Source organism: Myxine glutinosa, chromosome 13, assembly GCF_964187855.1.
Source record: "Myxine glutinosa chromosome 13, kmMyxGlut1.1, whole genome shotgun sequence".
NCBI lineage: Eukaryota > Metazoa > Chordata > Myxini > Myxiniformes > Myxinidae > Myxine > Myxine glutinosa.
In genome coordinates, this window is record NC_136273.1 from 18,160,167 (window position 1) to 18,174,047 (window position 13,881).

Sequence of the window (13,881 nt, forward strand, 5' to 3'; positions counted from 1 at the left end):
AGATACAAAATAGTTTGAAATCTAAGGAAATTTGGTTTTCAAGCTATGCTAATACAAGTCTGTATCAAGGGCTGTCAGGGGACACTTTTTGGTTGACAAGGCCCTTAATGCTATGCTGATTTCAAAGGCATTCAGAGTACCCTTGTTTGAAGAGCATCAACATGACGACATGTCCAATGACATCAGAGATTCAAATGAACATGATGTTTCTGATGTTACGCCTAGGGAACCAGATATTGCAGATATTCCTCAAGTCATTGTCTCTGAAGATGAAGCAGCTCAAGGTCCTACCAGGATAACCAGCAACAATGTCTTGTCAGAATGTATTGAACTCTATGAATATCTACTGAAAGGAGACGTTACTGCGGAGTCAGTCTGTATGGAGAATGTTGTTGACAAAATGAATGAAAAGCTTGTGTGTGAAAAAGTAGAACTCATTCATCATCGCACGCCATCTCTTTGGCTTCAGTACATGGATATGATAGACATACTCCACAAGTTTATAAAAGCAGAACGTACAGGGAACTGGCATCTTCATCTTCAGTCTGTACAAGACATGTTGCCGTATTTTGCTGCTGCTGGACACAATTTCTATGTGAAATCAGCTTACATGTACTTGCAGAATATGCAAAATCTAGAAGCAGATCACCCTGAAGTGTACACCTGCTTTGAATCTAGACACCATGTACTCAGGAGAAGTGATCGTTTTTGGGCTGGCGTATCTACCGATCTTGTAATAGAGCAGGTTTTAATGAGAAGCATTAAAACAACAGGTGGATTGACTCGAGGACACGGAATGTCAGAATCTCAGAGAGCACAGTGGTTACTCTCCAGACCAGCTTGTGCAGACATCAACATTTCCATGCAGCAGTTTACAGACACTGAATTCTACACAAGTGAACAGCACAAAGAAGACACGCCAGCAAGAAAATCTAGAGATTACAATGACACCAAGACAATTTTGTCTTTCATTGAGGATAGAAATCCATTTGCAGAGGATCCAACCCTTCGGAACATAGCAACTGGTGTGACAGCAGATGCAAGTGTAAATGTTGACAGAGCAAAAGAAGTTGGCCTTCGTGTCCTCAAATCAATGGTTTCTCAGAATGTACAGAGCTACACCTTAAAGAAGGCAAACCAAGCTGTAACCCTTGGAGCCAAGACAGCAGTGAAGATAGATGGAGAATCAGTACAGGTTGACCCTCAGCTCCTGTTTCAACGTTTAATTACAGCAGCTAACGGCCTCTTTGATGACATCTCGGAAGTCTTCACTTATGAACTCTGTAGCTTTCCTTCTTCATTGTTTGACTCATCTGGTCTCCTCAGAGAGGCACAGAAGCCAGCACTTGCAGATGCAATATGGACTTTAGCCGGATATGACATGCCAGCACCAAACGTAGAAGATCTGCATCATGTTTTTGACGGTGGTTCTCTGCAACGCATACCATGGCCCCAAGGATCTAGTTTTGCATCCGTCTGCAAATTGTATGTAGAGTATGTCTTGAAGTACTCAAACCCCACAGTTGTTTTCGATGGGTATTGCAATGGCCCATCCACAAAAGACCATGCTCACATGCGACGCACTGGTGGAACATACGGACCTGAAGTCAGATTCACAGAGGATATGCATCTCAAATCCAAGAAGCAGCAGTTTTTGACCAACTCTGCAAACAAACAACGTTTCATCAATCTGCTCAGCAAGAAGATGGAAGAAAAGGGAATCAAGACGTTACATGCTACTGGGGATGCTGACCTGCTGATTGTCCAGACTACAGTGTCATCAGCATCTGTAAACGTGACAGTATTAGTTGGAGAAGACACCGATCTTCTTGTGCTTCTATGCTACCATGCAGACATCTGCTCAAGAGATATCTACTTCAAGTCGGAGGCCAAACAAACAGCTGTTAAGAAAAAGCGTGTGTGGAACATCAGATGCATCAAGCAAAGACTTGGCCCTGAAATATGTTGTTTGCTCCCATTTGTTCATAGCATAACAGGATGTGATACAACATCTCGTTTATATGGAATTGGAAAGGGAGCTGCATTGAGAAAACTTAAAAGTGACCCTCATTTCAAGCACCAAGCTGAAGTATTTTCCAGAAAAGCATCAAAGGAGGAAGTCGTTGTGGCTGGGAGAAAGCACTTACCTGTCTGTATAATGGTAATCCTGGGGAAGGCTTGGATCTATTGAGGTGCAGGAAATTTTGCAGCAAAGTCATAACTAATACCTCATTTGTCCATGTTCATGTCTTACCGCCAACGTCAGCAGCAGTCAGACACCACAGTCAGCGTGTTTACTTGCAAGTTCAGCAGTGGATAGGGCAAGATGGGGATTTGATTCCAGAGGACTGGGGATGGATTACAGCCGGTGACAGACTTCAGCCTATCCGTACCCACTTGCCTCCAGCACCAGAGAAACTACTGAAGATCATAAGATGTAACTGTAAAACAGATTGTGACAGTCGACGCTGCAACTGCAAGAAACATGGTTTGCAGTGTTCAGTTGGATGTGGAGACTGTCGTGGCATCAGTTGTTCAAATGCACCTTCTGTTGACCTTCAAGCCGACCTTCACGGGGAAACATAGACATTCCTAAGGCAAAGGAAAGTGAAAAAGGTAGTCCACATTATGAAGAAGTTTATTTGAAATGAGATTAGGCTGTTTAATAGATGAAATGATAATCTGATAATACAGTGATGTATAATCAAATTCCATAACAATCGGACTGTTTCATATCAAGGCGGTTAAAAACCACATACGGGGTGGGTCAAGGAAAACCTAATTTTGAAAATGTTCCCCAAGCTGAATGTTTTTAGACTTTTTATATGTCATGTAGGAAACCGTTCTTATATTGAAACAACTAAAATACATTCTTTTGCAATTTGTTTGAGGTTAGCATATTTTCGGTCATAGATTGACTGGACTACTGGGGGACTTTAACGATGATCAACTATCAGAAGCCAGCTCATCGAGACTGCTCGTGTTTTACCCTCCAAAGGCTTCTCACAACTTGTGAAAGTGTCCACCACAGACTCAGGTTTCTCTACTGGATCACATCTACTATAAAAGCACGACAACTGGCACTTTTTTGGATTTAGTAGATACGAACTACCCAGATCATGTTGCAACCTATGTTTCCCTACCTACATAGTCTGCATCACAGTCAAGACAAACAACTGAGGGATACATTTCCTGTCACAACCAAAATAAAGGTTGATAAAAATGACATGTCACGTGGTCTGGCAGCCATATTGGATCTAAGCAAAAATCTTTGAAAATATTCTCCTCTTAAACTGCTTAACTGATCAATGCAAATCTTTAACTAATTGATCAACTACCCATGGGAAATATAGTTTGATAAAAGTGACATCATCAGTCACTGGTCAGGCAGCCATATTGGATCAAAAAAAAACAACCTTCAAAAACAGAAGAGTTGGTTTGCACCAAGTCCTTTTCAAGACTGTGCAGGGTAAGTATTCTATGAATACCATCTGGTTTTTTTTTGCATTGAGATACAGGTTTATTCTATGTTTCGAGTCAACAATGAACCAACCATACACCGCTTCAATCTAGAAACTTTGCAATAATGACAAAGGGATTGCAGTGTTACAATTGTATTTACTATATTATTAGTATTACCCTATTATTATTATTATTATTATTATTACAAAAACAATACTACTGTATTAAGAAGCCTGGGCTAATTTTTCCAAAGTGGCCTGAAGGTGAGCCATGAAGGGATGAAGCCTAAGGCCTATAAGTACTGTGTCTTTGGAAGACCCGTAACGCCGATGCTTTTGATATTTGATGGTCATTTTAACAATCGGTTGGTTTGTGTTTCACACTGAATGAAAAACGTAAAGGTAGAGTATGGCGATTATGATATATGACGGGTTCGACAATATATTTGGCCTGAACGAAATTGGAATCAAAATGGCGATGTGCGGAGTCAGCCGCCATACCACCATAATGGCATCAGACGTAATCACATCACCCTGTCATGTGACCAGATCCTCAGCTCTGATTTGTATACGTTTGAGGGGACATACATACATACATACATACATACATACATACATACATACATACGGGGGGGCAAAGGGGGGCAAAGGTAATTGCTTTACTGGCTTATATAACTGAAGTGTATTATATACGCAAGTGCCATAAACAATCATGGGTGTGAACTGGAAGGCCTGGTCTGTAGGTTTGATGTAGCATGAGTGTGGAGTTGAGGCCTGGTCTGTAGGTTTGATGTAACATAAGTGTGGAGTTGAGGCCTGGTCTGTAGGTTTGATGTAGCATGAGTGTGGAGTTGAGGCCTGGTCTGGATGTGCATGTGTGCCATTCAATTGGATATCGATCACCCTGCGGTGCGTGTCATTGCCTTTTTCCATTTATTCAATAAATATTGCCTGGGTATATTTCCCAGAAAATAACATGGGAGGAAGGACATTCCTTCTACTTTGTGGTTGCTATTTTTCATTACAGTTTGTTACAATGTTATCATTATTTTTGTTATTACCCTCGCCTGAGGAGAGGGTATTGCATTTGAGTCCGTTTGTCCGTTTGTTACTTGCCGGAAAGATGGCGCAGTACTACGTTTGTTTGTTTCTGCACAGTACTACGTCTACATCGTTGCACATAGCATCGCCATACTTTACACACATATTTGTCTTGCCCTGGAATAGACTGTGCCCAATTTTTAACTCTCTAGGCCCAAGGCCTCCATTATGACGTCATAATTCGATAATTCGACAAGTCCAAAACTTCATCCAATCAAGATGCAATTTCTTGAGCGCCATGTCGGCATAAACTGGTGGAGGAAATAAATAATGATGACGTCATCGGTCACGTGGTTCGGCCGCCATCTTGGAAAAACCGAAAAACTTTGCACCTCTATATCTCCGAAAGTGCTGAATAGAAAAAATTGAGACATGGCTCATTGTAAAGAACTCTCCATGGGGAATAAAATATGTTAATGATGATGTCATAGGTGCCTCCCTTATGACGTCATAATTCGACAAGTACAAAACTTCATCCGATAAAGATGAAATTTCTTGAGCGTCATCTAAGGATAAATTGGTGGAGAAAAAATAAATAAATAATGATGTCAGCAGTCACGTGGTTCGGCCGCCATCTTGGAAAAACGGAAAAAATTTGCGCCTCCATATCTCTGAAAGTGCTGCATTGAAAAATTTGAGACATGGCTCATTGTAAAGAACCCTCCATGTGGAATAACATATGTTAATGATGATGTCATAGGTGCCTCCCTTATGACGTCATAATTCGACAAGTACAAAATTTCATCCGATCAAGATGAAATTTCTTGAGCGTAATCTAGGGATAAATTGTTGGAGAAAAAAAAAATAATGATGACGTAATCGGTCACGTGGTTCGGCCGCCATATTTGTTTTAACACAAAAGCCTTAAAAACCACTGAAAACACATCCTAGTGAGGGTCTGCAACCTCTGATTGCTCTTTCTTGTTTATTTTTTAATTGGAATGCTATGCCATGGAAGGACGTATTAAACTGCTCCATACACCTTAACATGGCACGTTAATTCTTCCGGAATCTTTACAGTTATTTAGCCTAATCAACTCAGGAGATCATAATGATCATTTGGGTGAATCACATTCCACATCAGAAAGCTCTAGTAGTACGCTGCAAAACAACATGTCTCACAAACACGCACAACTCATCCATTTATAGTTGAAGTTGGTTTGAGTTATCTCTTACGTAATTTTTTCCCTGAATCTCTCCCCAATAAAAACCGTTGGAATATCTTCATCGCCCTCATATAACATATTTATTTCTCACCAGTAAAAAAATGACAAAAAAATGCTTTCAGACTCAAGTAACCCTATGAATATGCAGATTAACCATTCCCTTGAGCACAGAACTTTTTTCCCCTTTTCCTCCCTGCATACCAATAGGGTTACTCAAGCCTGAAAGCATTTCCTCATATAGTGTGTGTAATCAATATCAAGGTGACATGTGACAAGAGGTCATCTTGTGTCATCGTTGTTGATGTTCCTTCTTGCAAGGAATAATACGCATCCATTTGAAAGTGAATTGAAACAACATCTTATCCATCCTCCAGAGGTTCATGCCTTCCGTAATCCTGTTAGTCAGATGGAAACCAGTCATATTAAAACCAACATATTGGTGCAATTAAACACCTGACCTTGCAGGGAAAAATATATGGCGACCTGGGCTGAATTGACACCGTGCAGCACGGCTGGACTCGACAGATATTAGTCAGGAATGTTGTTTCACATGCCAATCTATTCGATCACAGAGGGTGCTCGATATTCGTCGAGCATTTCATATCTCAATTCCTTGTGCAGCAACTGAAGCTCCAGGCAATCCAACGGCATATCTCCATCACCCTCGTGTATCAACTCCAAATTTCCATCATTAGCCTGCACAAAGATTCAACATGTTAACAGAATGGTGGTTTTATAACTTCACAAGTTAGTACATTGACCCTCTCCCAATACAACAACAACAACAACATGCATTTTAAAGGCCATTTTCCCTGCTAGAGCAGGGGTTAGCCTTGCGGTCCCCGTGACAATCTTCTCCATTTTGCCCTATTTTCTGCATCTCTCCTTGTTAAGCCCCTTGCCCGCATTTCTTCTTCCACCATCTTTAGCCAAGTCTTTCTCGGTCTTCCCCGTCTTCTACTTCCTTCTACATTCATTTCCATCACTCTTCTCAACCAGTCACTTTCATCCTTCCTCAACACATGACCAAACCATCTCAACCTGTTCCTCTTCACAGCATCAATCACAGGCTCTATTCCCATCATCTTTAGCAATTCATCATTTGTCTTCCTCTCTCTCAACGATACTCCACACATCCGTCGAACCATTCGCATTTCCACCCTTTCCAACCTTTGTTGCTGCTCTACGTTCATTACCCATGTCTCGCTCCCATAAATCATAACACTTCTCACACATGCAGCATACACCTTTCCCCTCAGCTTCAACGACATTCCCCTCAGACTCCTTCTCCCAATACACTGTCTTAAAGTACTCTGTAAACAAGAACCATTATCAATAAGTGTTAGCAACAAGGCAAGGATATATTTTACAAGTAGATTATGTAGCTGCCTTGTTTCTCAATCAATTGCTTTCCTCCACTCAGTTTTTTCTCAGACCATGGAAAACTTTGATTTTATATATTGTTGCGAATATGGAATTTGGCCTCCATATCCGCTTGTAAATATTCCCCTATTTCCCCAATACTCCCCAACTATCCCCAATCCCCCATTCCCTAGTCCCATTGTCTGTAAACAACAATCAGTAGAGCCGACCTTCCCCTTTTTCCCCCATTAAATGTCGTGCCCAGGTCCACCGCATCACACGTAGACAACTTTCGGACATCTTGCTAGTTATTCTTAGTCTATGTCAGTTAAGGACTCGTTTCCATTAATTATGACTCTTCGTTGCACCAGAATGTGATTATATGGCACCAGTAGTGAGTTTAGGACCTTTCCCATACCTCCTTCCATCTTCTTCCCCAAACAACAACAACAACAACAACTACAACTACAACTACAACAACAATTACAACAACAACGACGCTGCGCGGGGGGAGTGTGCGTCCTCCCACCAGCTCGGTTAGCCGCCATGACCATGCGCTCCACGGGGTTACCACGAAGGGGCTGGCTGTCAGCTCCTCGTCAAGGGCGGAGCCTGGTAAACCCCCCGCACGCACCCAATGAGAAGCAACGTGCCGATTCCACGAGGCGGAGCTAACGAGCCGAGGGCGTGTCACTCCCCGCCGGATATACGCGGCCACGTAGCGGACGTGACGTCAGATGCGCCCCCAGCTTGAGCAGACAAGACGCCATCCGAGCGCTGCGACCTCCCCGCATCTCTAGACCGGACCGGGTCGATCCTGCCCTGAGCCCAGGTGCACCAGGAGCCATCGATTCTGCCTTTCCTTGCCATCAATCCCCGTGTGAGTCAGCCTTTTGTCCCGTTTATCTGTCGTCTGTTGGGAATAATATAAGAGTGTGTCTAAGTGCTTGTCTTTCTATGCTGTACCTCTTGTAGTTGTAATCTAACCTTCCGCCTTAATATAACCTCCTCCGGAGGTCTTGAGAACTGAACCCTGGGTGTCGTGTCATTTGAAACCCAGCCGTGTGTCCTTTTCCTTTATTGCCTTTATTGACCTAGCGTAGCGCGATTAGTCAACGTTCGAGTATAATCGGGTAACTTGTGCAGACGTGGTCATACCAAAACCGCTCGGTAAATAACATCTAAGCCACGTCTGTAACAATATATTGTTGCAGACGCGGTTTTGGATGTTATTTTACCGAGCGGTTGGTATTACCGCGTCCGAACAGTTACTCCCTGATTAGAACCCGATTTCACCCGACGTTGACCAGATCGCACCACAGATATTCAATCGGGAAACCTCTAAAGCGACCGAAAGAGAATGAAAAAGAAGAAGAAGACAGAGTACGGAGGAAGAACAGATTTATTATACACACACAAGCAATGGATGGAAGAAGCAGTCACACAGCGAATTGTTAACTTACACTATTCATTTTACTTAACCCCAAGACAACGAGTAGGACAGACGACGTTCACACTTACACACTTACACGGGGGATATTGCAGGCAGGTAGGGCTTGAGGTGGATTGCTGGAGAGGGAGGCAAGGTCGGAGGTAGCAGCTCTCAATCCCTCGCGGTTTTGGCGGGAAACCCTTCGTCGCGTATCCGCTGCTGTAGACGTCACGCGCTGGCTCAGCACACCTGCTCCTCTCCTTCTGGTGGAGCCGTCTCCCTCCTTTCAGCGCGTCTCTCCAAAGCTGGTTTCCTTTCCGAGTACCTCTCCTCTTTGGCTTGGAGCGTTTCGCATCTCACCGCTCCTCTTGGTGTCGCCTCTTCGCTCACCTCCCAGGTCATCTCTGAAAGCAGTCCCTTACAGTCGCTTTTATAACTCGGGGCGGAATCAAGCCGCCGGCTGCGAGGGCACGCCTACCGGGTCGCTCACCGCGGTGCTGATTGGACATGCGACCCTCTGGCTCACTCCTCCCCTCTATGACGAGGTGGAGACACGCCTTTCTTCTCCGACGTTAGCACATGGGCAATGGCGGCTTGCGGGATTGAACACAACTCGCACCCTTTTTAAAGGAACTTTGGAGAGCGGAGATGTTTGGGGAAATTGCAAGGGCCTATGCTTATTTTGTTTGATACAATGCAAAGTCAATCTAGTGGGAAACACATATTTAGCCTACATAGAATAAGGAAATACACTATTTAAAAAGATATATCGTGACCTGCGTGTAAGTTTCATGGAATTAACTAGGAGGACGGCTGCGACCATTATTTACATTACCAGGGTGTTACCATACTTTTGTAACGTTCACATTGTAACGTTTTCACATTCGTTACACTTCCTCCAAAATTGTTACACTTCTCAAAAAACCGTTACACTTCTCAAAACCGTTACAATATATACATATTTCAAGTGTTTGTGGTTGTTTGTGCATTCGTACGTTATTTTTTCATGGCCGAACCATAGCACCTATATGCCACAAATTTTGGGTAGAGGAACTTCAGAATAACAGGAGCCATAGACTGTTTGTCATGCTATAAATTAAGAATGAATTAATGGATTTCAACGAAACCAACGATGGTGAATTCAAGGAACTCCCAGGAAGGTTTGTGAAGCAAAAAATAATAATAAAAAAGCAGGTTTGTATATGGGCGCATGGGCACACCGCAAAACTGCAAACGCCAACTGGTGAAGCTGTTTATCCCCACATGGAGGGCAGGATTTCCCAGGAATCATTTTTTGGTCTTGCCCCAAATATTAGCCATCGCAGCTTAGGCCAAGGAAATGAAAAGCCCAAATTGAAAAGAGTGCTCGAGATACGAGGAATCAGAGAGCACGCAGAGACGAGGAGACCTCAGAGTTTGTTTCCTGCCATGGCCGGTGCCTAGTACGTACCCCAGACAGTATGATCAAAATAAAGAAGAGAGAGGGCGAGAATCTTTTAAATTTTGATCTTCCTCTTAGTGTGTTGTATATTTTTTGCATCTAAAAAGGCTGTGATGAATATCCCATTAATACTCCCCCCTCCTCGTTCCCTGAATGTATAGCTAGGCCAGTAGCTATACACAGCCGAATTAATTTTTTTACCATCAACAACCGTTTTTATTGTAACAATTGCGCAAAGATTGGCATTTCCGTCAGTGAAGCGATGGGTCTTATATACTAGTATATGTAAAACTTTACATCAAGAGAGAATGTAAAACTATGTAGAATGCTTGTTCAAACATCTCACTTCGAGCAAATTCAAAACCTACGATGACAACTACTCGTTTATTTACCATTTCCCCATATTTATGCCATGAAATGAAAGGGTAGTTTACAATTTTTCCCTTGTTCTTGCAATTTTGGCAGGAAAGGACGGAGGCAATACAAAAACATACGGGCAATACCCCTGGTGCTCACCTGGTAGAATAAACAGTATACTGCACTGACTAAAGGTATTTAAAACCAATTTCAGTGGTTGCTAGAAGACAGGGCAGCATATTATAAAAAAATAACCACCTTTAGAGGCCATTTTTCCCCGCAGAGCGGGGGTTGGCCTTTTTCGGGAACCGTGGTTGTTGTTGTTTTTCGGTCCCCTTTTTTCGGGCAGCATGTTGAATCATACTAACATAATCATGACTTTAAACAAACAAACAAAACCTATTTTGGGGAGGCAACATCTCACCCCACCCCCCACCCGCCCACCACCCCGTGTACCTCCTCAGACCACAATTTTCCAATGCCTTGAACAAACATTGGTACATCACGAGTGATGAAAGTTGTGGTGAAGTATCATTGAAATCGTTTATGTACCTTATGAGAAAAGACAAAATACCTATTTTGCGGGCAAGTCTTTTTTGGGGGCAACCACATTTACAAGCTGGCCTCCAAATCCAGTCACCGACTGGGCATCCTCCATCGTGCGAAGTCCTTTCTGGGCACTTCTGAGCTCCTCACCACATACAAGGCTTTCATCCACAGCTCAATGGAATACTGCTCTCCCCTCTGGGCTGGTGCTCCTTCCTCACACCTAGCTTGGCTTCACGAGGTTGAAACTAAAGTATTCAGAATCATTGGAATCTCCCGCAATGAAGCTGATTCTGAGGGCTTTTCTCTCTCTCTCACCGTAGGCAGGTAGGTGGTCTTTTTGTCTTCTACCGACTCCTCTCTGGCCTTGCTCCCCGAACTCTGTCTGTGCTCTGTCCCCCAAATATTCCTGCAAGATGCACAAGATCTGCCAGCAACCCTCTTCTGGTGAAACTGCCAAAATCAAGACTCTCTGCTCACCTTCACTCTTTCATTCCCCTTTTCTCCCGTCTCTGGAACAAACTCCCACACTCTCTTCAATCCCTCTCCTCCCAACAGCTGTTCACCACCATCTCTTGTCTTTTCCCATCCAAACCTTGATCTTTTCTATCCCCCGTTAAAACACCCCAAATCCGCCTCTTTCAATCCCCAACTTCTTTCCTGAAATTCCTAGTAGTGAAATTCCTAGTAGTGTTCATTTGCTTTATACCGTGTGCCCCTCCCTCCTCTCCAGCCCTCCCCTTTCCACAGATCTACCGACGTCCTTGTTCTCTACTGTTGTGCTTGTGTGCTTCCCTCTCCCTCCCCCTCTTGTCTCCCGCTCCCTTCATTGTTTGTTTTATGTGTCTGTGCATGTTTTCATGTTCATTGTGTTAGCTCTTACACAAGCCTCGATTCTTTATACAAAAAAAAAAGTCCCCCCCCATCCCCCCATAAATCTTAGGCCCCGATTTTTTAAATGCCAGGAACAAACTTTGGAACAACACGGGTGATTATGGTTGTGGTCAAGTTTCATCAGAATTGCATGTGTGGTTTCTGAGAAGAAAGCAAATACCTATTTTGGGGGCAACCCCCCCGTAAACCCCTAAAGGGACAGATTTTTTTCATGCCGTGAACAAACTTTGGTACATCACAGGTGGTGATGGTTGTGGTCAAGTTTCATCGAAATCGTTTGTGTGGTTTCAGAGAAGAAAGCGATGTGTTGTGCGGCCGCAGGTGGCCACATAGAGATTCTGAAACTGCCAAAAGAGTGGGGTGCGACCGACTTCAACAGGACCATGTTATGTGCGGCCTGCGGTTCCCCAAGTGTGATCGAGCATCTGCTGATAAAGTAGCGTGGGCACACATCCACTCCTTCAATATCGTTGTAGTTGGCTCGTTAAAGAACCTACTATTAAGCATTGGATGGTCTTATCAAAACACTGCGCAGACGCTGGCAATTAGCAATGACTAATTTACGAGCTGTGTCAACATCATAGACAGCGTCTGTGAAAGGGGGGCACATTACCCCAACCGTGTTGGGGTTGTGGAATTGGTAAGCGAGCAGAGGCACAACTTTATTGCGGCTGTGCGGGGTGATGAAGTGCACCATACTGATACGCTAGTATACAAAAAGAAGAAGGCTCACCAGGTGTTTCAGTCTGTACTAGCAGAGCTGCTGCAGGTCCGTCAGACTATTAGATATAGTTATCCCTAGGTATATTGGGTCTGAAACATGCCAACTGTTAAAGACCTTCGTGCATTAGCACTGCAATACGGGCTTACAGGCATATGGAAGCTCCTTAAACCCGGCCTCATCAAAGTCATAGATGAGACCCGTACCATGAGCGGAAGAGGCTCGTACGGGCTAAAAAAAACCAGGCAGTTTCCTGTCCTATGGGGTGTTGAAGAGAACCCACACAAGAAAGGCCAGCGTCAAAGAAAGGCATGGCAGCTCGATGATGCTGTGACAGCTAGCCTTTGGGCTAACGCCTACAACCAGCGGGTCAAAAGGAAACCACTCTTGCGTCGATCGGCCACCCAGAGGATTGGAAAACGAGCCCGTCGATCCCATAAGTTTGGGCAGTGGCCCGAACCCCTTGCTCTTTCAATCGCTCGAGAAGGATCCCAGCTCGTGACGTCTCGATGGAAAGATGAACCACTCACTCCTCTGGCCATAAAAGCAGTGCAAAAGCTTGACCTAGCTGGCTTCTACAGTTTATATGTAGATCGTGTGAACCTACTGTTTACCGATGGCCAATATATAAAGAAGGGTAGCTACATCACTCTGGATGAAATTGCTGATTAGACAAGAAGCTCGTCTGCAATAATAAATTCAATAACTGTTCTCTGCCTCCTACACAGCCATTTTGAAAGCATGGTGTGATCTTGTCACGTGACTCATCACAGTACCGCTCAACTTAAAATGGGCGGGAGATGCAAACCTTTCAATGCGATCGTGCGCAGCTTTCCTACGATGATTTGGTTATGAACTGAGGGGTAAAAGGCGTAAGGCAAAATAAAAGACATGTGACAACCTCTCATCTTCTTCCACAAATGGATCTTTTGGTCGTAAGCCAAAAGTATCTCCAACAACTTCTGTCGCTCTACCTTTCCCTCCCTTTTCCGTTCCGATGATACTACAACTGTCACTCCAACTGATAAAGCAACTCTTTTTGGTTCTCTTTTCTCTTCTAATTCCACACTGGATGACTCCAACATTCCATCTCCCTCTGATGCACCTCTTACCAATCTGATGCCCCTCCGTATAATCTCTTTCCATGCAGTCAAAAAAGTACTCCTCTCTCTGGACACAAGCAAGGCACACACAAGCAAGATGGCATTGCTCCGCATGTCTTAAAGGAGTGTGCCTCAGAACTTGCTCCTGTGCTTGCTCGTTTATTTCGTTTTGTTTAAAAACCCAAACGTTTCCTTTCCTGGAAACATGCCTGAGTACAGCCTACTTTAATGAAGGGTGATCGTTCAAACCCTTCCAACTAAGGTCCTATTGCTCTGACTTCTACTCTTTCCAAAGTC

The 13,881-nt window shown here is 43.8% G+C and overlaps 1 protein-coding gene across 2 annotated transcripts in view; it reads right to left on the bottom strand.

Annotated features, from left to right (window-relative positions):
* Positions 1–5,788: 5,788 nt before the first annotated feature.
* The window catches only part of NCAPH2 (non-SMC condensin II complex subunit H2), a 73,245-nt gene continuing 65,152 nt past the window's right edge, over positions 5,789–13,881 (bottom strand). For both annotated transcript variants that reach the window (XM_068133871.2, XM_078767128.1), the window contains one exon: positions 5,789–6,424. In XM_068133871.2, the coding sequence (XP_067989972.2) occupies positions 6,287–6,424 (138 nt within the window). In that variant the 3' untranslated portion in view covers positions 5,789–6,286. The remainder of the gene's footprint in view (positions 6,425–13,881) is intronic.